The sequence below is a fragment of the Diabrotica undecimpunctata genome, chromosome 1 (assembly GCF_040954645.1).
Source record: "Diabrotica undecimpunctata isolate CICGRU chromosome 1, icDiaUnde3, whole genome shotgun sequence".
Taxonomy (NCBI): domain Eukaryota; kingdom Metazoa; phylum Arthropoda; class Insecta; order Coleoptera; family Chrysomelidae; genus Diabrotica; species Diabrotica undecimpunctata.
The window spans coordinates 105,179,494-105,206,104 of record NC_092803.1 but is presented as its reverse complement, the minus strand read 5'-3'; the positions used below and the strand labels follow the sequence as shown (position 1 = coordinate 105,206,104).

Genomic DNA, 26,611 nt, shown 5'->3' with positions numbered 1-26,611 from the left:
TCGTATGCAAAGGCGGGGATTTGTTATGTTTCTTCTTTCCCAACCAAAGAAAAATAAATAAAAATATCCATCGGAATAAAATTTTAAGATATCATTATAAACAAAAATGTATATATTAATTTAAGATAAGATTTAGTGTAGATAAGAATAGAAATTTGTTTGGCAAACGACCTTTTTCCGTTTCAAACAAAATTATCAAAAAACCTTTGTTTAGAATTAGAAGACATTTTACCTGTAAGTTAATCTTTTCATTGTTTGTATAGTCGAGTATTAAATGACCATATTTTAATCTTTTGAAATATGTATAAATAATGTATTGAAAAAAGCCAATTTTAAAGTAAGCTATTTAGTTTTTCTCTGAAACCGAAATTAGGCTTTTCCAAAATCATGGTAAACACAATTTGAGCTTTTGATTGGACCGTCGTTTTTAAATGGGAATTTGTGAGTCGATCATGAGATAGGAGAAGTTAGTTATATTTTGGTCATCGAAAGGAAACAGTGGTGTGTCTCAAGATAGGGTGTGGTTCGTGAGTTTGGATACCGGCGTAACGAAAAGAAGTGAATAGTTTGAAGAAGGAGATAACAAGTAGATTAAAAGAGGTCCTTGTATCTACCGTGGGCATTTTATAAAGTATATGTGAAAGTATTCTTACGGCATCAAGTTGACAAGAGGAGGTCCTGGTGTCATAAATAAATAGCTGAGTTTGGAGAAGTGAATCAGGTGTTTTTTGTGTAGTCTGCAGGAAGTTTGCAGAGACGTTCAGAAAGAGCCAAGGCGCCAAAGAGGAGAGATCACATCGTTGAAGAGACTGGACTTTTCTGGGTATTTTCCAACATACAACTCAAGAAGAAAATAAGCTGTAAGTGTTTGTACAATTGAATTTTATATCTGTGAAGGATCGTTTCGACATCATGGTCATTAGCATTCAAATTTAAGAACTGAGGTTTTGTTAGGCTAAACAAAAGTTTAAAGTTTTGTTGTTTTTTGTTTCAAGTAAAGACAATTGTAAGTAAAATTGGTTTTTCACGTAATATAAATGTATGTAGCTTTATAATATTATCATAAAAATTTGATTTATTTTCTTGTATGCTGATTGATAAGATAACGACAGAATTTAATAATTGTTTTATTCGTTCATATAAAATAAAGAAACGTAAATCTTTGTAATATAATATATTTGTATTCTTATCCTTTCTTCTCTCCCGATAAAAGACAACTAGAAAATCTTTTGAATCCATCGAACACAGGTAATATAAGGATTATTTTACTTTTGATAACAAATAAGTTATAATTCTTTTTTATTGGCTCAATAAACTAAAATTAAAGTCCAAATAAACAATCATAACAATATATATATATATATATATATATATATATATATATATATATATAAATATATATATATATATATATATATATATTATATGTATATATATATATATATATATATATATGTATGTATATATCTATATATATATGTGTATATATATATATATATATATATGTACAATTATATACATGTTGATTTATGTATAAAGTTTTAAAATATTATTGAGACAATTATACGATATCGACAACTTAGGCACGGTTTTTTATGAGGCGTGCGAAAACCAACCAAATGGAGAAAGTTCCCAAAGTTGTCGCCAAAATTAGCGTTGTTTTCGACAAGCACGTGAGTTTCTCGAGAACTGGGTTGTTAAGTGGGAAAAGTATAATTTCTTTTGCGTATCTGTACCCTTCAAGCAATAACTTATAATTTTAGGGGAATTATTAGGGTGTAATTTGGTTTCACTTGGATTATCGCTTAGTCCAATCGGACTCAAATTCAGTAAAGGGGTTAGAACTTTCGCTGAAAATAGAAACGGGAATGGAATATTAATGCTAATGTTGTTACGATTCAGAGGTATGATGTTTTGTTTTTGTAGAAAAAATTTCTTTGGATAGATCCTTGACCATAATATCGTTTGTTAAAATAATTTTTTTTATTTATGTATTTAATTAGCCTGTATACACGGTTGTTATATATTTTAGTTTTAACTTATACTACGAAGAGGGCAGAGAGTCGCTAGATTTTAATTACACAGCAGTTAAAGTAAATTTCACTTGTTTTATTGGCAAAGTTAACCTTTTATTAATTTATTAATGTAATGTATTAAAAAAATACTATTTGTTTTTTTTTTTCGTTTTATAAGGTTTGTATAAGTAAATAAGGTGTTTTACAATTGGATAGGCCTGAAGGGCCGAAACAGAAGAAAAAGACACAGAAAACACGTAAAAGTGTGTATGAGGAAGTGTCCGATTACAAAATGGAATCTAAATAGATTCCATGCCCAAATTGAATTTTTCAATATACTTATATCAGAAATACATCCATTATATGCTTACGAGAAAATAAATTTAAAAACGATAATTGTTATAAACTAAACAAATAGACCTGTTTTTATAAAACAAAATAAATTCTACTATAGCAAGTGTAGAAGTACTGATAGAAATAGATCTACCTCAAAATATATACATATCATCTAGATATATATATATATATATATATATATATATATATATATATATATATATATATATATATATATATATATATATATATATATATATATATATATATATATATATATATATATATATATATATATATATATATATGTATCATCATCATTTTGGCTTTACAACCCTGTGTGGGTCCTAGCCTCCCCAAGAATTTTTCTCCAGTCGTCCCTATCCATCGCCTTCCTCCGCCAAGCACGTATTTCCATATTTCTCATATCTTGGTCTATGTTATCTAGGAATCTTGTTCTGGGTCTTCCTCTTCTTCTTTGACCAATAGGTCTATCAAGGAGCGTTTTTTTAGCTGGGTCGGTTTGCTCCATTCGCATTACATGGCCTACCCACCTCAGACGTCCTATCTTTATGTGTTTTACGATATCTGGTTCCTGGTATATCCTATAGAGTTCGAAGTTGTATCGTCTTCTCCAGACACCATTTTCATTTACCGCTCCATAGATGCGCCTTAGTATTTTTCTTTCGAAACATCCTAACATGTTTTCATTGCTTTTTGTTAAAGTCCAGGTTTCTGAACCATATGTTAGGACTGGGCGTATTATTGTTTTGTAGAGTTTTACTTTTGTATTTCTTGATATAATTGTAGATTTAAAAAGGAGATTAAGCCCAAAATAGCATCTATTAGCCGTGCAAATTCTGCGGTTTATCTCTGCGGTAGTGTCATTTTCAGTATTGACGAGCGTTCCCAGGTATACAAATTCGTTAACTGCTTCGATGACGTCATTTTCTATAACAAGTGGCCGTAGTGTTTGTGGTTGCGTACCTATTTTCATGTATTTTGTTTTGTTGGTGTTTATTATTAAACCCATTTTTGTAGCCGCTTCCTTTAATGTTACGTACGCCTCTCGTGCTGCGTTTTCCGTTCTCCCAACAATATTGATATCATCAGCATATGCTAAGATTTGCACAGATTTGTTATATATTGAACCGGTAGTTGTGATTTGTGACGTACGTATTACTTTTTCCAGAGCTAGATTGAATAGTATACAGGAGAGTGGGTCTCCCTGACGTAGCCCGTTATTTGTTTTAAAAGGTTCAGAGAGTTCCCCCTGGATTCGTACTTTGCATTCAACTTTTTCAAGGGTTAGTTTGGTTAAACTTACCAACTGATTTGGTACTCCTAGGTCTATCATTGCTCTAAACAATTCTCTTCTATTTACAGAGTCGTAGGCTGCCTTGTAGTCTATAAATATGTGGTGCGTGTCTACACCGTATTCCAGTGTTTTCTCTAGAATTTGTCTTAGGGTTGAAATCTGATGAATTGTTGATTTACCACCTCTGAAACCAGCCTGGTATTGTCCTATTATTCGCTCTGCATATGGTGCCATACGATGGCATAGTATATTGGAGAATATTTTATACGCTGCATTTAGGAGCGTAATTCCTCGATAGTTAGAGCATTCAAAGATATCACCCTTTTTGTGTATGGTGCAAAGTATTCCAATATTCCAATCATTGGGAAGGGACTTCTGTATCCATATTTCTTTTATAAGCTGCTGTAGGGCTATTATGATATCGTGGCCACCTTCTTTATATAATTCCGCTGGGAGATTATCTATTCCAGGTGATTTGTTTCTGGCTAGTTTGTTTACAGCGTCTTTAACTTCCAGGATCGTTGGTGGATCCTCCTCCCTCTCGTCTGCTCCGCTTACCTCGCAGCTTTCGTCTTCCGGGTTTTCTTCTTCCTCTATATTAAGTATCTGGTTAAAATGTTCCGTCCATCGGTTTAGTACGTCTGTTCTTGTTGTTAAGAGATCGCCATTTAAACTTCTACATTGATTTGTGTTTGCCTTAAATTCTTTTCTGTTGATGTTAACTTTCTTATAGAATGTTCTGAATTCTTTCTCTCTGTTGAGGTTTTCTATATATTGAAGTTCCTTTTTTAAGTGGTTTCGTTTCTTCATTCTGTGTATTTTCTTTTCTTCTCTTCTCTTTGTCTGGTAATTCTCTATACTTGTTCTAGTTCGGCGGGTAAGCATTTTTGCATAGGCTTCATTTTTTTTCTGTGTTGCGTCTTTGCATTCATCGTCAAACCAGTGATTTTTTCGGGTACAAGTTTCTGTTCCTATTTTATCTTGTGCTGCTGACTAAATATCTTCCCTTATCCTGTTCCAGAATGAGTCTATATCTGTTTGGTCTTCTCCGCCTAGACTTTGATTCCTTAACCTATTGGTAACATTTTCCCAGTACTGTTTTGCAACAGTTGCATCTCTCAGCTTCTGTACATTCCATTTCTTTCTATTTATTTCTTTTTCTTTGTTGGAGTTTGAAATTCTAGCCCTTAGTGTTGAGATCACTAAACAATGGTCTGAGTCTATGTTTGCGCCTCTATAACTTCTGCAGTTTATTATGTCCGTTCCGTGTCTTGAATCTATTAAGATGTGATCAATCTGACTATATACATATGTATATATATATGTATATATATATATATAATATATATATATATATATATAAATATATATGATATATATATATATATATATCATATATATATATATATATATATATATATATATATATATATATATATATATATATATATATATATATATGTATAGCTATGTATTAAAATCAATAGCTGTTTATTGAAACGTCAAATAAACAATACAACAAGCAAAGATCAAATCTACAAAATTTGTTGTTTCATTAACTACACTTCATTTTCAGAGTATTGTAAGTCATTGTCATCTAATAATGGAATGCTTGTTTCAATATGTAAACACGTTTCGTATTAGTGAATATTCATAACCGCAACTTGATTATCCTTGCTCCTTCTCCTTGTCGTGCTTAATGAGGCCGGCAGATTTTCTCCTTAACATCAGTCTGTCCTACTTCTTAAGTGTCTATTTCTCTTGCTTGCTTATGCTTACGGCGTTTCAGAAGTTTATGTGATACTTGGTGGATTTAAAATTATATCCTTAAAATTAGTCACTGTCCAAGTAATTTATGATATTTGTTCAGTTTTTTTTAGATGTTTTTAAACGAAAATGTCTAGATGGGTTGCTCAACATCGGAAAAAGAATTTTAAATTCTATATTAAATTTAGTAGATTTCTTTAGTTTTGTTTTTTGTTATAATTACTTATATACGGGCTATACTGTTTTACAGACAAGCGAACAACTATCAGGCTGGAGCCTAGATAATAAAATACGTAGACATGTTTATTTTTTTTTATTAAACATCCCATTAAATTTGGAATCTATAAATTTTACAAGAGGCAAATGTTAATGACAGTAACAAAACATTTATGAAAACTGTCCAGTGACAGTTTTATTTCACTTATATAAGTTTAGATTTGGGAAACTTCACTATACTACCTATAGAATAGTACTAAGATTTTAAAATCTGATAGGTAAATCACATGGAAGATACCTTCTTAACCTTTGCTAGACAGGACGTCTCATTATCGGTTGAGCCAATGCGTTGGAATGTTTTTCTATGCGTTTTTTATACTTCTGGAAGAAGTAGGTTATTTCTTATTTGACAGATTTTACAGCAATAACACTGTTAATTACGTACCATGGAGCTTTTAAGACAATTCTAAGTAATTTGAATTGAAATATTTGTAGGATTTAGATATTTGAGTTGCATGCTTCCTCCATAATTGAATTTCGTAGCTCCATATTGGTTCTAGAACTATTTTATAAATTTGCATTTGTTTGGTAACTGTTAATTGTGATTTACGACCTAACATCGAGTACAATTTGCTAAGTTATAAGCACGGCTGTTTTCTCTTAGTTAATCATCGATCCAGATGGTTTCCCAAATTTCTTGCAACTTCTTTTGTTCCGAGGACTGACCATTTAGTTTCACAGATGCACAGGCACCTCTTCGTAAAGTGTAGGCGATATGGATAGATTTAATTTCATATATATATTTAAAGATTCTACAGTATTCACTACCTTCCCTCGCTCAACCGTTTCCATCTCTCGCTGTTGTTCCATTCTCCATCGTTTAGTCCTCTCTTACTCATGGCGTCAACGAGATCGTTCCTCCAGGATTTTCGGGGTCGTCCTCTTTTCCTCCTTCCTATGGGGCTCCATTCGGTTATTCTCTTTATCCATCTGCTGTCGCTAGTTCTTCTTACATGTCTATACCACTTTAGTCTTTTTTGTTCTATATATGTTAGCATGTCTGTTTCTATTGATGTTCTTTGCTTTATTTCGTCATTACTTCTCCTATCCATTCTTGTTACTCTGCAGCATCTTCGCAGGCATTCCATCTCTGTTGCTACTATCTTACTTCTATTTTTCTTATTCATGATCCAATTTTTAGCCCCATATGTCATAATACTTCGCACTAATGTTTTATAAATCTGCGTTTTTGTCTTCATATTTAGGTGTCTATCCCACCATACTGAGTTAAGTTGTCGGATTGCTATTCTTGTTTGTCCTAATCTTTGTGTAATTTTTTCCTCTGTTGTTGCATTTTTCGTGATTATAAACCCCAGGTGTTTGAATTTATCCTTTTCTTTGATTGTTACGTTGTTATCAATCTGTAGATCTTCTATGTCTTCTTCACTTGTAGATAGTAGATAGGTACTCTGTTTTCGCGAGGTTAATATCTAGGCCAGCCTAAATATTTAATTTCATTTGCTTTAATTCGCCAGGTTTTTAGCCAAAAGGAAATAACATCCAAGTAAGCAAGATTTAAGAAAAATAGGATCTTTGTAAGATGTCTATTTTTTGCTAATGCTAATGGGAAGAATATATATAATGATATTTAATTTAAATAGCAACTAGCAACCAGCCTAAACGATCTGCAGGCCTTACTAGACCAAGTGCGAACTGTGAGCGTAACATACGGACTGAACCTCAATATTAAGAAAACTAAATTCATGGTTGTCAGCCGTACAAATTTAGATCCCGGGGCACTAATGGCAGGTAGCGAAGAGATCCAGAGAGTCGACAGATTCACTTACCTCGGAACTACCCGCAACGTACAATGGGACTACGCTCAAGAGATTAGATCCAGAATTGAAATGGCACGGTCTACATTTATTAAGTTGAGATCCTTGCTGTGCTGCAGTGATCTCAGTTTGGGAACCAAGATGCGGATAGTGAGGTGCTACGTTCTTCCAGTGTTACTATATGGAGTTGAAGCCTGGACACTGACGCAAGCCACTGAAAAACGAATCGAAGCCTTCGAGATGTGGATATACAGAAGGATACTAAAAATATCTTATGTGGACCATGTCACCAACGTTGAGGTCCTACAGCGCATGACAAAAGAAAAAGAAGTGCTTAATTTAATTAAACAACGTAAGCTTGAGTACCTCGGCCACGTGATGCGGAATGAAGAATAATATCGAATTCTTCAACTTGTTATGCAGGGTAAAGTATTTGGCAGAAGAGGACCGGGACGCCGTCGTATCTCGTGGTTGAAAAATCTCCGACAATGGTTTGGGATGACCTCAGCGGAGCTGTTTCGCAGAGCAGTCAACAAAACCATGATAGCCTTGATGATCGCCAACATCCGGACCGGATAAGGCACTGAAGAAGAAGAAGATATTTAATGAGTTAAATCGTGTGTGGTAGCTAATTTCTAATTCTTTTTCTTTTTTAAGTTTTCTTACTTAAATATTTTTATCTGGATTACAATAGATATTCCAGAATCACTGGCTGTTATATCTTGTAGATATGTCCTCCTCTAGTTCTTCTCTATATACCTTCTTGTTGTTGGTATAAAGTGTATCTCCTTTTTTATAACTATGTTGGTTAGTTTTTGTTTAGGTGGGGATAAATGTTTTGTAAAAAAATCATTATCTTGTTGTTTTTATTCGTTAAATCGGCAGTTGTCTTTAATTTTAATGTATTTTGTAGTATAGATGTTTGAATGACTAGTGCTATAAACTCAAATTTAATAATATTTTGTTAGACCATCGATGTTATATAAATTGCTAGTTGAGACAGGAAGTGTATTTGGATTCCAAGTAGTCTATACAATTTTTGACAAACAAATGATACTGAAACACCATCTGTTGGAATGTTTAGACAAAAATAATTCTTCTTCTTCTTAGATTGCCGTCTCCCTACGTAGGTTGGCAATCATAATGAGACAAAACTAATTATGTTTTTCTAAATTGTGTTTTTTTAGAGGTATAGAAATGTAAGTTGGTAACATTTTTTTAACTATTGGCCAATTTGACAGCTGTTAATCAAGTTATATTAAGTTTCAGCAGTTACTGCTCTACAGCAGTAAGAAGTTGTTACTGCTGTAGAGGGTAGCATACAGGAAGATTCGAATCAGTCTAGTTGCCATCGTACACAGCGGTTGGATACGTGTCCATGGACTTTATGGAAAATTTTGCAGAAAGATCTTGCTTTCCATGCTTACAATATTAAACTCATGCAAGAATTAGGTACATGATCACCTAGCCAGACATGGATTCGTAGATTCGGTGAGTGAATCCAAAACGAGATTGATGTTCATTCTGATTTTCATAAGCAATTTTTTTTAACGCTCATTTTTGGTTGAATGGCTATGTCAACAAATAAAACTGCCCAATTTAAAGTTAAGATAATTCTCAAGTGTATATTGAGAAACTATTACATTTAAAAAAACTGAGTGTTTGGTAAATTTTTTTGTTAAAAATCCTTTATAAAAGGTATATAATTTAAAAACCCAATCGGGCTATATTACAAAACGTTTTCGGAATCGATATTCCATCATCAGTGCACCTAAAAAGTATATAACCACTTAATTAAAAAGAATGTGAGATTTAAATTTTGACCAAGGTTAATACAAAATGTGGTTAATACTTACTTGGTGGGTATACATGTATTCAGCCACTAAATATGTGGGTAAAAACCCGTTAAAAATTGTTTTTTAAATATCATCATCATCATCACGTAGCGCTACAACCCTGGGTGGGTCTTGGCTGACTGTACAACTTTTTTCCAATTTGTTCGGTCTTCCATCAACCTAGGGTCAAATGGAATGTTCATTTTTCGGAGATCTGCTTTGATGTTATCTCTCCATCGCATTCTGGGACGTCCGAGTGGTCTTTTGCCTGTGGGAATCTCTTCCCATACCAGTTTTACAAGTCTCTCCTTATGCAGTCTGTGCACGTGGCCTGCCCATCTTAGTCACTGTGATTTAATTTCTTGGACAATATCGGCGTCATTGTAGAGTGCTTTTAATTCGATATTGGTTCTGATCTTATACTGGTTTGTCGTAATGTCATGGCGAGGTCCAAAAATTTTTCTAAGTATTTTTCGATGGTCCACGTTTCGCATCCGTATGTTATTACTGGTCTGACGATGGATTTATAGATTTTGATCTTTGAACTTATTGTAAGATTTTTTGATTTTATGAGCTTATCTAGTGCGAATAGTCAGCGGTTTGCAGATTGGATTCTGTCTTTTATTTCTTCAGTAACATCGTTGTCAGCTGTGATTACGGCCCCCAGATACTGAAAATGTTTTACTCTTTCAAAATTGAAGGTGTTAATCGTCACATTTTGTCCTATTCTGTCTCTTCGTGTCGTTCTATTTATACACATATATTTCGTCTTCTCTTCAATATTCTTCAGCCCTACTTCACTAGTTGCTCCTTCCACCTTGTTGAAGAAGTCTTTCGTGAATAGGATGGAGTCTCCAACGAGATCTATGTCATCTGCATATGCGAGTAATAGCTTGGGACCTTGAACCGATAGCAATTCTGTCATTTCGGCCGACCTCATGGCTTTCTCTAATACAGACTTAAAAAGTAGTGGAGATAACGCATCATCCTGTTTGAGTCCACTGTTAATTTCAAAGCTGCAAGACAGTTTATCATTTACACGTACTTTAGATATTCCAGCCTCCATACAAACTTTGGTCATCCGAATGAGTTTCTTTGGTATTGAGAGCTCCGCCATGGCATTCCATACTTGGCTTCTTTCTACGCTATCATATGTCTGTCGAAAGTCTATGAAAAGATTGTGTATGGGTCTGTTATACTCCCAACCCTTTTCTAGAAGTTGTCTCAGCGTGAATAGTTGATCTATTGTTGATCTGTTTGCCCTAAAACCGGCTTGATATTCGCCTAGGACATTTTCAGCATAAGGGATTAGACTACTAAGAATGACGTTTGAGAGGGTTTTATATGCCGTGTTTAGGGGTGAAATTTTTCTATAATTCGCGCATTTTGTTTTGTCCCCTTTTTTGTGGATGGGCACTATTTTGTTTTACTTCATGTTCATTTGCGTGCATTTCGTCCATATTCCATTGTGGGTTTATTGTTGTTTTATTGTATTTGTGGCTAGATATTCTGGATTTAACTTTTGCTCTGACTAAGTAATGATCTGTGTTTTCGTCTATTCCTCTCAGGCTTCTTACGTCTATAATATTGTTCCCATGACGGGCATCTACAATGATGTAGTCAATTTGGTTGCGCGTAATATGGTCGTTCGAGACCCAGGTTTGCTTATGAATGTCTTTATGCGGAAACATGGTTGACTTTATTAGCATATTATTAGCTGCTGCAGTTTCTGTGAGTCTTAAGCCATTGTCGTTAGATATATTGTGGAGGCTGTGTTTACCTATTGTGGGGTATAGGCTAGGCTCTTTGACGATTTTAGCATTAAAGTCCCCGCAGAGTATGCGCATATTTTGTTTGGGCATCGTATTTATCTCTCTTTCCAGGGCATCGTAGAAGTCATCCTTGATATCTTCATCCTTCCCTTCCGTTGGTGCATGCGCAGTGATAATCGAAATCTTGTATCGTTCTCCCTTCATTCGTATGTAGCATATCCTTTCGTTTATAGGTTTGAAATTTAGTATATTCTGTACTAGGCTGTCTCTAATCACAAAGCCCGTTCCAAATTCATGTCTTCCGTTTTTGTTACCGCTGAAGAAGATGGTGGATTTACTTATTTTTATATTACCATCGTCTGGCCATCTTATTTCTTGGACTGCTGTTATATCCATTTCTATGTTTTCCAGTTGCTCCACAGCATTTATAGCAGCTCCAGGTCTGTACCAACTTTGGACATTCCAAGTTCCGATATTCATAGTCCTTTTGCATTGCATTTGTCGTTTTTTGTGTTCATCTGTCCGGTTCCGAGGCAAACTTGCAGTTTTCATAACTAGTTTCTTTTTCCGAGGGTGGGTAGTTAACCCTCCGCTCAACCCACCTCTTTTATCCGGGCTGGAGACCGGCTGCAGTAAGGTGATTTTCGTGCTACTCAATCCACCCGTTTCTCATCCTACCCCAGGTAGAGTTTTAAATTTGGTTTACATTATATGGTGATAATTTCTATGATGTTAAAGTTACCAGTGGATTTGGTAACATGACGACGTATGACTCCAGGTGAAGTTGCTGGTCCTGAGACGATGTGTCTAAGAGGACCTGATGAAAGCAACTGATTAAAATGACAATCTTGACAAGTTAGGACGAAAGTCCGAACAAAGCAGTCAGTGTAACTTTATGTGTTAGTCCAATTAAGACAGAAGCCAACGTTATTTAAAAATTGAAAAAGTAAAAATTAAAATAATGTAACAGTAGCAACCATCAATGTTGTTGTTTTAAGTTGTTAATTTGTCCTGAATTTATTTTTAATAATATGGTGGGAATTATTTTATTAATTAATGTATGTGGTGAGAAAAATGTACGGGTATTGTTAGGCAACCAACTATACATACGTCTTAAAGTAGTGTGAATTAGAGATTCTAATATACGGCCCCTTATGTTTTCTCAACATTTGGTACCTGAAAAATGGAAAATAGATATATGTGGGAAGTTGGATTCTTGAAACTTTATTGTTGATTGGTAAAATAGGAATTGATATATTTTATATTTGGAGGTGGTGTTGAGTGAATAAAATAAAAGCTTATGTAATCTAATGTTCATGTAATATTTAACTTATAACTTAAGCATAGAAGACCCTGTATGTTAAAAAGCAACATTTGGTACCTGGTAAATGTAAAACTTTTTAAGTTCATGGACGTAAATAACTGATTAGGTGTTCACGGAAGAAGTTGGTTTGTTGTTTTGTGTGTGTTCACAAATATATGAGATGAACAAAAATTGATAGTTGGGACGTGGTTTTTGTAATATGATGATCGTATAGTACTCAACTTATAACTTAAGAAGAAAAGGCCCTATCTGTTATAAAGCAACACTAGGTACATGAGAAATATACAAGGATAAGTTATAAGCTCATGAGCTTAACAGACTATTGGTATATCTTAACAAGAACTGTAAAAATGAAATGGTTGTGGGTGGCTCTGTTAAATTTAAGTAAAAGAGGAAGTTGTGATGTTTTTAAAAAGATGAGAAGAGGAAAGAATACAGAAGGCTGGGGTCTCCAGAGATCCGAAACCAAACCCTGAGGGAGATATGTGGATAAGTAAAATGAGAACTGAATAGTTTAGGAGTGGGATGACAAATAATCTACTCTGAATTTAGAGGTGTTGAAAAGAAGCATGAAAAACATTCGGTATAGAGGTCAGACACATCGTCTCAGGACCAGCAACTTTACGTGGAGTCATACGTTGCCATGTTACCAAATAAACTGGTAACTTTAACATCATAGAATTTATCACCATATAATGTAAACCAAACGCTATAGCGGGATAAGATGGTCAAAATTGCACCATGCTCGATTTAGTTTTGGGTCTGGCTATTCGAAAGGACATAATTAAAAACTCATTCAGTTTAATTTTCAAGTCCCTAGGTGTCTCAGGGGATTCGCTATGGGCAAAAACGTATTTAAACAAAAAAAAATTTTAGACGCTGTATTGCTGAAAAAAATCTAAAAAAATTCATGAAAACGTATTTTATTTATACAAAACTGTCTGATTTTTTTCAGATTTTTAGCTTGAAAATTGAGCCCAGGAAAAATATTTGAAATTTTCAGTGATATTTTAGGTTATGTCGGAAATTTTTGGCCAACTTTAAAATAATGTTTTTTTATGGGTTTTTTTCCGTTCTTTCGAATGGCATATGTATTATTATCATTTTCAACGTGGAAAATGCCTAAAAATCGAAAAAACTGCTTTTTTTTGCATTTTTCTGAAGTTTTTGACTCATAATCTCAACAACATACACATAAATTAATAATAATTCATATTTTTATATGTATTATTATCTTTGCAATCAAAATAAGCTATTAAAACTATTATTTTTTTTTCCTACAGCATACTCCAAAAACCGAAAAACCCCGTATTTTCGGCGTTGTTTTTAAGCTTTCGCTATATAACCTCTAAATTCAGTGTCTAAATGAATGGTAATTTACATTTTAACATGTGTCTTTCCCTCTATAATCAAAATCAGCTATTCAAAGCATTAGTTTTATCTCACAACATTCTCAAAAACCGAAAAACCACGTTTTCTCCATGTTTTTACTACATAACCTCAAAAGACTCTGAAAAATGGACCATATTTTCGATATCTATTAATTAATTTTTACAGCTGATCGTAAGCAGGAAAACAAAATATTTTTTTTAGAGGGAAAGAAAATTCATATTTATATTTACTAATTAACAATCTATATTTACAATATTCTATTTAATCTAGATACATTGAATGACAGAATAATTACATTGTATTAATCTTCCTCACTATCCTCGTCGATTACCGGATCAATCTCCGTTTCACCAAATATTTCTGAAAGAAATTTAGCTAATAAGCTAATAGCTAATAATGTCCGATTTGTACCTAGCATTGCTTAAATAATATATAATAGCAGCAACATGTGAGCAGGATCCAACAGTTCTCAATCCATTAGTACAATCGCACGAGTAAAATTGCATTATAGGCAATAGATTCCGGCTTATACTCAATGTAACATTTATAATTTTTTTTTGATATGTCTGGATTGTATCAAAACCTTGATAATATTCGGTTTCATTCGGATGTATTCTAAATTAATTTCGTTTCTATCGTTCAATAACTCAACAATAACAATAACGTAGCTAGGTAACATACAGCTTGACCTAACTGGTACGTACTCGAAAAAAATATTTTGAGGTCTCTCTCTGCCATCTCTGGAAAAACGAGAATTTCTCGCGATGTTATCTTAGTTGTCATCGTACTTCGTCTAGACCGCCTTGCTGATTCAGCCTCTTTAGCCAATTTGTTATCCACTTTACTGGAATTCAACATTCTCTGTATTTTTAATTTTTTTTAATCTTCATCTTCTTCTTCATCGCTCTTCTTCTTCTTCTTAGCCTTCTGTCGGCCATGTTTGGACATAGTGTTTTTGAGAATGTTGTGAGATAAAACTAATGATTGGAATAGCTGATTTTGATTGTAGAGGGAAAGATACATGTGAAAATGTAAATTACCATTCATTTAGACACTGAATTTAGAGGTTATATAGCGAAAGCTTAAAAACAACGCCGAAAAAAGGGGTTTTTCGGTTTTTGGAGCATGCTGTAGGAAAAAATAATAGTTTTAATAGCTTATTTCGATTGTAAATGTAAGAATACATACAAAAATATGAATTACCATTAATTTAGGTGTATGAAAAAATAATAGTTTTAATAGCTTATTTCGATTGTAAATGTAAGAATACATATAAAAATATGAATTACCATTAATTTAGGTGTATGTTGCCGAGGTTATGAGTCAAATACTTCAGAAAATTGCCAAAAAAAAAGCAGTTTTTTCGATTTTTAGGCATTTTCCATGTTGAAAATGATAATAATACCTATGCCATTCGAAAGAACGAAAAAAAACACATAAAAAAACATTGTTTTAAAGTTGGCCAAAAATTTCCAACATAACCTAAAATATCACTGAAAATTTCAAAAAATTTTCCTGGGCTCAATTTTTAAGCTAAAAATTTGAAAAAAATCAGACAGTTTTGTATTATTAAAATACGCTTTCATAAATTTTTTCAGATTTTTTGCAGCAATACAGCGTCTAAAAAAATTTTTTTTGTTTAAATACGTTTTTGCCCATAGCGAACCCCCAGAGGCACCTAGGGGCTTGAAAATTTAACTAAGTGAGTTTTTAATTATGTCCTTTCGAATAGCCAGACCCAAAACTGAATCGAGCATGGTGCAATTTTGACCATCTTATCCCGCTATAGCCTTTAAAAAACAATTTTTAACGGGTTTTTACCCACATATTTAGTAGCTCAATACATGTATACCCACCTAGTAAGTATTAACCACATTTTGTATTAAACTTGGTCAAAATTTAAATCTCACGTTCTTTTTAATTAATTGGTTATATACTTTTTAGGTGCACTGATGATGGAATATGGATTCCGAAAACGTTTTGTGATATTGCCCGATTGGGTTTTGAAATTATATGCCTTTTATACAGGATTTTTAATAAAATTTTTTGTTATATATGGTATACAGCCATTTACAGGAACTTAGATTCCTTGTGGATTTGACTGTTTGGTGTCCTTTATGGTCTGGTGGAGTCATTGGATCGTAGTTCTTTAAAAACAATGCTGGTCAGAATGTTACAGTCATTGATGACCGCAATAGAACAATGATTACTACCTTTTTATTCCCCAATTGAACAACCATGATATGTAGGAGCTGTCGTTTCAATAAAATGCTGCAACATGGCATACAGCTCTTGCCACAATTGATTTATTGAAGGAAACGTTTGGTTACCTCATGGTTTCACTTTCGGACCGTGAATTGGCCTCCAAAAGCAAGCGATTTAACACTACTAGACTATTTTATGTTGAGGGTACTAGTCTATGCCAATAAGCATAAATCGATTGACCACTTAAAGGACAACATTCGCTGCGATTTTAGCGGCGACCAATCATGGCGGTCATATACCAGAAATCATATTTAAATTATAATGCTAAAAGATTATCTTTAAAATAAAGTTAATTTTATATCAGTTTAAAAAAACCATCATTGTTTTATTCCATTTCATAGTTCTATACTTCTAAAAAAACACCCTTTATTTTTATCTCTTCTCAGTGTGTTGAGAAAATAAATAATATTTTTATAATTTTTCATGTAAATTTAGCTTAAGATTATTTTTAGTTTTTTCTACTCCTTCAGTAATTTTTTGTCAATATTTATCTTACATTTTTTTTAACTTCCTTTATTTATTGCAATCTGTTATCATCAATATAACAATAAACAATATGTCTAAAAGACATAGAAAAAGTGTCAATGTGGGAGCTACATCCAGTGATAAGCACCCTTTACCTTGTTTTAGTTCACATGCAAAATTTTTGACTTTTATACAAATGAGTAAATTTTATTTAGTTTCTAACGGTGGTTAACGAGAGGATGGGGATGATATGATTGTCTCTTGAAGTAGTTTTTACACCGAATGACGGTTATTCCTTTAACAGTTTCAACATTTACGTCATGATGAATAGCATCGTTTGGCACATACCATGGGATATTGCAGACATCACGAAGGACCTTACATTGGATTTTTTAAAGTTTTTGCATATTTGTATTACTGGCAGTTACCTAGATTTGAATCCCGTACATTTATACTGGTTGTATGGATGCCTTATAGAGAAACATTTATACTGGTTATATGGATGCCTTATAGAGAAAACGTTTGTTTTGGATACTTAAATCTGACTTCCGATTCATAAAGCAGTACATTTTCTTGTAAAGCATGCCCAATTGTAGTCGTTTGGACCATATGGACCATATATGTTGGCCCCAATTTAGGTGTTTATCTATGTGGATATACAAATACCTATATATATATATATATATATATATATATATATATATATATATATGTATATGTATATATATATATATACATATAAATAATATAATATAAGTTAAAGGTAATGGTATGTCTTTCAAAACAGGAATACAAAATACAAAATAGGTATATCTATGGAAGGTAACCGTATATATATATATATATATTTCTGACTGTTGGTCGTCTTCAGTACGGTGCAGCCAAGTTAGAAAAGGACCTTAGAAAAAGATCACTACGGGAGGCTGCACCGTACTGAAGACGGCCAGTAGTCAGAAATACGTGTTTACGGTTGCCTCTCATTGATATACCTATTTTGTTTTTTGTTTTCCTGTTTGGCGAGATATGCCATTACATTTTACTTTTAATATTCACTCGCAATAATCTTTTCTATATATAGCTCAAATTTGGGAATGCCAAAAATCCTTAAAAAAAAGAATTTATTAGAGCTAAAACGACTAATTACAATAAAATCAGATTCTAAACTGATAAAATATTAGTTAAATAAAACATATAGAATTGCAATTATACAATGCACAATATTACGAAACATAGCGTCAGTACTCTTGAGTTCAATATCTTTGACCATGTCAGCACTCCTAAGTCCAAGGCCTGAATAAACGCATAGGCGTCGCTCTATAACTTATATATATGTATATATATATATAGATATATATATATATATATATATATATATATATATATATATATATATATATATATATATATGTATATGTACATTATAATGTATCTTATCGAATAAACAAATATCAAATTTTGAGCTAAAAAATGAGTTACTTTGAATGCTATATTTCTCTAAAAATAAAATTATTGTTTCAGATGAAGCTTGGTATGTGGGAAGTGGACCGGGACGCGTTGCGTAGGGATGGTCTCGTTCTATTTAGTAAATTAATTCGTACGAAAAACGTCGACAACTTACAAGAAAGACAACCTCGGAGCGATGACACCAAACAAAAATTAGCTGTAAGTATTTTATACAATTTATTTATTTACAGAATATGATATCGTTTACTAGGAACTAGCATTTAAGACTAGTATTGACAGACAGGTAAAATCAAGTGAGTAGTTTTTAAAAGATGCGTTTTAAATGTACCAATACCTTTTAACCATAGATCAACAAACTTATTTTAGATGTAGAGTAATATAATATTGTTTATGTTTGCTTATTTTTGAAGAATGCATTAATTACGTTTTTGGACACCTCTGAGAGCAAACATTTTAGTAACCATATCGGAATCATGTTCAGTGATTCATTTTGTTTGAGAACAGTTTTAGTATACCAAAAATAATATATAATATTATAATTATTATAATTATATAATATTATAATTTACTCTTGAATATAATTCTAATGTCGTGCTTGGTGTTCCTTAGGAAACAAGAGACTATATGCTTCGAATTAGTTATTATAAAGTATATAATAATAAGAAATATCCACAATTATAGAACTTTTACTATTGAAATTGATATTTCCATATTCGAAACCGTTTTCAAAATAGAAGTTTTTGTTTGATCTTATTTTCGTCAGTTTCTATTTATAAGTATGTCTATCTAAGTATTTTTTTAAGTCAAAATGGTGCTCTACATTTTTCATTTTACATGATCAAATTTACATTTTTTTTTCTGTGTAGGTATCTTTTGCTCTGTTGTTTGTGTTACTACTCTGTTACATTTGCTCTACTGCTTATGATTTTGGCTCTTCATATTTGTTAGCTTTCCTAGGTTTTTCTTACATCTCTTACATAATTGAACGGTACAAATAAAAATAGGAAAATGCTAATGCACTTAAAACATGAAAAATGTTAAAGTTAGTATTACAAACGAAAATCTAATATATCAATGCAATGTAAAACATTTTTGGTTGCATTTAGAAACCCATCAAAATCTCCACAAAGCAGCTTTTGGGGGCTTTCCCAATTTATGTAACCTATCAGCACACCTACCGCTGTTCGTTCTTGTTCTGTTTATCGTTGTCCATGTATTACAGGGCAGTAAAAACCTAGTGTTTTTTAATCGATACGTGACATGTTCTTGATGTAAGTAAGGAGGTGGGCTTTAACAATGGAGGACATCTAGAACACAGTCTATTTATTTTGCTATTAAGCTTGTAAAGGTAGACGGATACTTGATAGTTAGTGTGAATTTTTGAAGAGAATGACTTCTTCGTACTTTCCTCAGTGGGATGTACCTGATAATGGAAAGCCAATAGTTCGGTGTTGGTCTAACGGTACCTGCGATCATATAAATCTCTGGTTTAATTGGGCAACTATTTTTGTGAATTTGCTATTGAGTCGTTTTTAGGTTTGCTGTAGTTCTTTGTAGGTGATATTAAATAGGTAATAGGTGAATTTCAAGAAGATATTTGATAAAGCCTAACATGGAAAAATAATCGATATCCTAAAAACATCAGGACTCGATGGTAAGGATATAAGACTGATCTTAAACTTATATCTCCAACAAAAAGCAACAGTGAGATTAGAAAATGAATTATCAGAGATCTTCACAGTCGAAAAAGGAGTTAGACGGGGTTGCATATTGTCACCGGCATTATTTAAGATATACTCTAAAGACATCTTTAGAGAGACCTTGGACGAAACAGAAGATGGGATTGCTGTAAATGGCCAACTTATAAACAATATTAGATATGCAGACGATACAGTGTTGATAGCAGATAGTGCGCAGGGGCTCCAAAGGATGATGGATAACATTGTAGAAACATGTCGCAAACATGGCCTAAAACTAAATTGCAAGAAGACAAAAATAATAATTATTAGTAAGAACACCAACATAAACGCCCAAATTACAACGATACACCGTTAGAAAGAGTGGAAATAATATGCTATTTGGGCTGCAATATTTAGGATACTTGGGATCACAGCTACGAAATAAAACTATTGAAAAAGTCAGAAGCTCTTTCAGCAGCCTTAGAAATATTCTCTGCCACTTATCTTTAAGTATCAATACACTCATAAGAATTCTTAGATGTTACGTCTTTAGTGTTCTCCTCTATGGAGTAAAAAGCTTAGCGTTACAGAATATGCCATAAAATGATTAGAGGCACTTGAAATAATGTGCTACCGACGTATGTGGAGGATGTTTTATAACGTACACTGGGTCTCACACATTACAAGTAACATAACTATTCTCCAGAGGCTAAGAAAAGTCAAAGAAATTATTAACACCGTAAAGCACAGAAAATTGGCTTACTTTGACCTCTACAGTTGATTCTACAAGGCAAGATTGAGAATAGCAGAGGCCCTAGACGTAGACATACATCCTGGCTCGCCAATCTTAGGAAGTGGACTGGTCCAACGTCAACAGATCTATTTCGAGCTGCTGTGAATAGAATAAGATGGGTTAATGTAGTCGCCAACATTTCTAGAAGATAGGCACATTTAAAAAAAGATATGTAAATTTAAAACTAAAGGTTATGTCCTCTATGTTAGAGTTCCTCTAAGTAAGTATGGTGTTGAGTTGTGAGTAAGCAGTTTGTTTTCAAAATGTACGGAGAGCTTTCTGTTGGCTTAGACATTATTTAGATGAAATTAGCACACAACTGTTTTCGTTGCCGTATCCTCTATTTGCGAAAGTATTCTCCCAAAAGAGCAAGGTCATCCTTTAGTATGTGTTCTGTAAAATTCATGTTATATTGTCGAACTGCAAATTTTTTGTTTTTATTATTTTTTGTAATTAACATTTTATACTAATTACAACTAAGAATTGATCAAAGTCATTATTTGCACCTCTGTAACTTCTTACTTTTTTAACGTGTTTTTACAATTTAGCTTAAATTAGTTCATGATCTATCTGGTTAAGTTTCTGTCTTCATGGGATTTGCCAGATGCCTTTCAAATCAATATATATTTTCTTTGAAAATGGGTATTAATAGTTTTTAATAATTGACATAGAAGAAACAAAAATAATTTGTAAGAATTATGCAACTACATTTTAGGACGACAGAAATAACATCAACATGCAAAAATCAAAAGGCCATAATAGACGACCAGTCATCAAAATGGCAGTAGGAGCAGTAATAATAAAAATATAAATGAGAGTAAGGCTGAGTAAAGAAGTGCGAAAACTACAGAATAATAAGCTATAGAGCCATTTTAAAAACGTTCCTGAAAATAGTCCACAAAATAATACATAAAAATGCAAGGCATATATGATAAACCCAACATTTGGGTTCAGAGACGCGGTATTATGAGTGAGTCTCTGTTCGCAGTTTAAGTTTTCTTTCACAGATGTAGGGACGTTAATTGCTATATACGTGAGCTTTATTAATTATCAAAAGACGGTAAATATAATTTATTACGAAAAGCTAATGAACCAACTGGAATCAATTGGATGACAGTTAAGACGTACTAATAATCAACAATATATATTATAAACAATTTGCAACAATCAGAGTGGGTTAGGTTAGGTTCAATATGAGTGGGCACTTTTCCACCCTTCCACCCTTCCACTTTTAGGTTTATTATGTAATCTCTAGGATATTTGGCAACACGGTAACCAAAACGTAAACAAATATTTTATTTGTCGTCTGCAATAAACTCAATTTCTGAGAGTTGTAACGGGAAATAAATTATTGAAAATATCCAGTGAACAATATAAGACATTAAGTGAAGGAGAGTGCTAAGAAAAAACTTTAAAATCGGTGAAATTACATCCGAAAACACCAAGGCCCTATAAAAAGTAAGATCGCTGTAATTGATAAGCCTAATTAACATCAAAGCATAGAAACGAAACTCTGACCTTTGAAATTGCGACGTTGCCGTTGTGAGTAGACTTTCGGGGTAGACACAGAAAAATAACAACGGTTAATAAACATAAAATAAATACGGTAAACGCTGTCTTCTCTGAACTGTTGAGGTGGAAGACAGTGTTTGGCGCCGGAAAATGGAAAAATATATGAAAAATTTAGACAGTGATGATACACTTTCAGAAGGAGGGGCAAAAAGGAAGGACAGATATAAAGACAGCGAGGAAGAAGATAACATTTTCAGAAAGAGCAAGAAGTTTTCGAGAACACCAACAAAAACTCCAGAGAAAAAAAATGAGGCAACAAAAATTGATCAATTACTAATAATGGTGAGCCACCTCACCGATGATATTAAGGAAATAAAAAGAAATCAACAAGAATGCAAGGAAACGATAGAAAAGCTCATAATGGAAAACAGAGAGCTGAGAAAAGAAAATTCAGAACTAAAACAAGAAAATATAGAGATCAAGGAGGAACTCAGAGAAATAACAAAAAACATGGAAGTTATGGAAAAACACCGACGAATAAATAACATAGTTATGTACGGCCTAAAGATAGACACATATGAGCAAGCAAGGTTAAAAGGAACAATCAATAATTTCATCAAACAACATATAGGAGTAGAGGTTAAAATAAGGAATGCTCACAAGTTAGGCGAAAAAACATGCCTAATTGAATTGGAAAACCAGGAAGAAAAAAGAAAAATAATGGAAAAAAAGCACAAGTTAAAAGAAATTAAAGAGTACAAAATATATATCAACGAAGATGCAACCACAAAAGAACAAGAAATACAGAAAACAATTAGAAACATTGCTCAAGAAGAAAGAAATAAAGGAAATGAAGTCAAGATTGGAGTAAAAAAAATATGGGTGAATAACAGCGAATGGAAGTGGAATGACAAAGAAGGCGCAATATGTAAAAAAACATCAAAAAACTAGCAACTAAATGTACTACTGGAATAAAGTTGACGAAACAAGCACAGAACAAGGTTAGCGATAATACGAAAAAAGGAAAAAAGAGGAAAAAAATGATAACGGGACCAAAACACAAGAAAACATTACGAAAAGAACACTTACTTTTGGGAACATGGAATGTAAGAGGCACATATGGAGAAGGCAAACTTAAACACTTAGCGAGAGAAATCGAAAAGTTCAATTTTGACATAGTAGCTTTACAGGAGACGAAACAACTGGGAAATGATATATTAGAAATAGAAGATACAATGTTTTTTAACAGCGGTGGAAAGAATCGAACGTTAGGCACAGGTTTTATGATAAGAAAAGAGCTAAAAGAAGCACTAGTAGAGTTTAAACCAGTATCAGACCGCATATGTAGTATCAGGTTCAAGGGAAAATACCAAAAAATCACCCTCATAAATATTCACGCGCCTTCAGAAGAAAAAGATAATGATGTCAAAGAATGTTTCTACAATGAATTAAACAAAACAATCGAAAATATACCCAGATATGATATGAAAATTATTCTAGGCGACGCAAATGCCAAAATAGGGAAGGAAGAAGTATTTATACCGACAATAGGAAAATATAGTAAACACAATGAAACTAATGAGAACGGACAATTCCTGATAGATTTCGCAAGAGAAAAAAATATGATCATAATGAGCACATATTTCGAACGAAAAGAAATACACAAGGAAACTTGGATATCGCCAGATAGAAAGACTAAAAACCAAATAGACCACGTGCTAATCGAAAAAGAAGAACAGCAATGTATAAAGAAGATAAGAACATACAGAGGACCAGACGCCGACTCAGATCATTACATGGTGGGCATCAAAATTAAGCAACTGATACCAGAAAACAAAAACAAAATAAAAAAAAAGAAATGTATACATAACCCAATTCGATTAGCAACAAAGAAAGAGCAAGACATATACGAGGAAACAATGGAAAGAGAACTAAAAAAGATACAAATAGAAGAGCAAACTGAGAACAAATGGGAAAACATAAAGCAAATAATGAACAAAGCAGCAAAAGAATGTAACAAACAAGAGAATAAAAAGAGGAAAGACTGGTTCGACATAGAGTGCCAAAAAGAAATAGAAATAAGAAAATCATTAAGGATTGAAATGATCACGAAAGAAACAACAGAGACAAAGAATAGATATAGGGAGCAAAGACAAAAAGTAAAGAGAGTGCTGAGAGAAAAGAAGAGAAAACACATAGAAAATAAGCTAAAAGAATTACAGAAATAAAAAAATAAAAAACCTATATCAAGGTGCTAGAAATGAAAAAAAAGGTTTCCAACAAAAACCCATATTCGTCAAAAACAAAGCAGGAAATAATATAAGCGGGGAAACAGAAATTGCCGAAAGATGGAAAGAGTATTTAGATGAATTACTAAATGGCAATAATAAGTCAAACCAAAGAGAATACGTGGAAACAGAAGCAAGAATCGAACACTTAGAAGACATAGAAGATAATTCACCCAGCAAAGAACAAATCGAGGAAATCATAAAAAATCTGAAAAACAACAAATCCCCTGGAAGCGATAACATAACAGCAGAGATGATGAAATATGGTGGAAAACTGCTAAATAATTGGATATACAAGATCATAAAGGAGATATGGATAAAAGAACGAATACCCGAAGATTGGAAGGAAGCCATTTTTTGCCCATTACACAAAAAAGGAGACAAAACAGAATGCAGTAATTACAGAGGAGTAGCGTTACTAAATACCGTATATAAAATCCTATCAAAATCCATAAAAGATAAGCTAGAAAAAGAAGTTGAAAATATAATAGGCGAATACCAATGCGGATTTAGACGAGGGAGAAGCACAACGGACCAAGTATTCATAATCAGAGAATTACAAGCAGAAAGCTATGAACACAACTTACCAACGATAGCGCTATTCATCGACTTCCAGCAAGCATACGATAGAATAAAAAGGAAGGAATTAAAAGAGACCCTTGAGGAACTGGGAGTTAGCAGAAAGTTGCGTAACATGATACATCTTACTTTAGAGAATACAGAAAACAGAGTCAAAGTAAACAATCATGTATCGGACAAATTTATAGTAAACGAAGGATTAAGGCAGGGCGATCCTTTGTCATCATTACTCTTCAATTTATGCCTAGAAAAAATAATGCGAGAAGCGAAAATCAATAGAGAAGGACTCCTATATCATAAAAGACACCAAGTTTTGGCATTTGCGGATGATATAGTGTTGCTGGCAAGAGGAAAAAAAGAGCTACAGGAGATAGTACAGAGAATAGTAAAAGCAGCAAAGAAAATGGGACTTTACACAAATGAAACTAAAACAAAATGTATGCAGTGGACAGATGATCAGTTCAGGGATGGACAAAAGTTTAAAGTAGAAGTAAAAGAAAGATTATCATACGAATTCGAAATGGTAGAAAGATTTACATACCTAGGTACAATAATATCACGCAAACCTAACATTAAAGAAGAAATACAAGCTAGAATAATGGCAGGCAATAGAAGTGTACATGCTCTTAGTGGAATGTTGAAAAGCAAGTTTTTATCAAGAAAGGCAAAAATACAGTTATACAAAACAACTATACAACCAATAGTAACGTACTGCAGTGAGACATGGACAATGACAAAAAATGAACAAAATTTACTGGAGATATGGGAAAGGAAAATCCTGAGGAAGATATATGGAGGAATAATAAGGGACGGTTTATGGATAAGAAGATCAAATGATGAGTTAAAGAAATTATATAATCAACCTAACATAATAGGAGTCATAAAGGCACAGAGACTAAGATGGCGAGGTCACCTAGAAAGGATGCCGAACACGAGGACTTCAAAAAGGGTAATGAACTACACTATAACTTTAAAAAAGAGAAAAGGAAGGCCAAAAAATAGATGGAATCAGGAGGTAGAAAAAGATATGGAAGAAATTGGACTACAAGGCCAGAAAAGAAAAATGAATAACAAGAAGGAATGGAGAAAAATCACATATCGAGCCAGAGAAGATCTCAGTACATAAAGAAAAGCGAAAATGAAGAAAGAACAAACTTTTTAAGCCATGGGCCTCTAAGGCCTTTAGTGCTATTGTATATATATATGTAATCTCTAGATTAGAGTTGTCCCTTTAGCGCAGCCTGGTAAACAAAGTCTATTATGGTCATAGGCGACACTTCCAGAAAGCCGTAGGGCTCGAGTCGGTAACACTCAAATGTATTGAATCTATTTGTAGAGGACTGAAATCTGTATTAAAAACAAATGTTAAAATTGTTCTACGAATTAAACGTACTCCAAAATTCTGCAAAAATATAATACATTTCTCAGGCCACCCCTAAAAGTCAGGTCAAACGTAGTACAAGAATGTGCATGACGTATTGCGTTTAATCATAAGATAGATCATTTGTTTGTAAGATGTTTGACAATATTTGAAATGTCAATATTTTAATTTTATGATTAAGTTAAATTATACTTAATACTTCTACTAATAAACAATAAATATTACCTTGTAAATAATAATTATATTACTATAATTATTTATAATATATTGCTTACAAAACAATGAAGTTGCTGAAATATACTCATTTGGCGAAAAATTACAATAATTTTGTATTCAGGTAATAGTGCGAGCACTGCCTGATCTTTATTTAACGTA

At 33.0% G+C, this 26,611-nt stretch overlaps 1 protein-coding gene across 1 annotated transcript in view; it reads left to right on the top strand.

The window, feature by feature from the left end:
- Positions 1–26,611, top strand: part of LOC140451901 (solute carrier family 7 member 14) — an 812,989-nt gene that overhangs the window by 249,287 nt on the left and 537,091 nt on the right. The window contains exon 2 of the mRNA XM_072545857.1: positions 18,059–18,202. Within this exon, the coding sequence (XP_072401958.1) occupies positions 18,059–18,202 (144 nt within the window). The remainder of the gene's footprint in view (positions 1–18,058; positions 18,203–26,611) is intronic.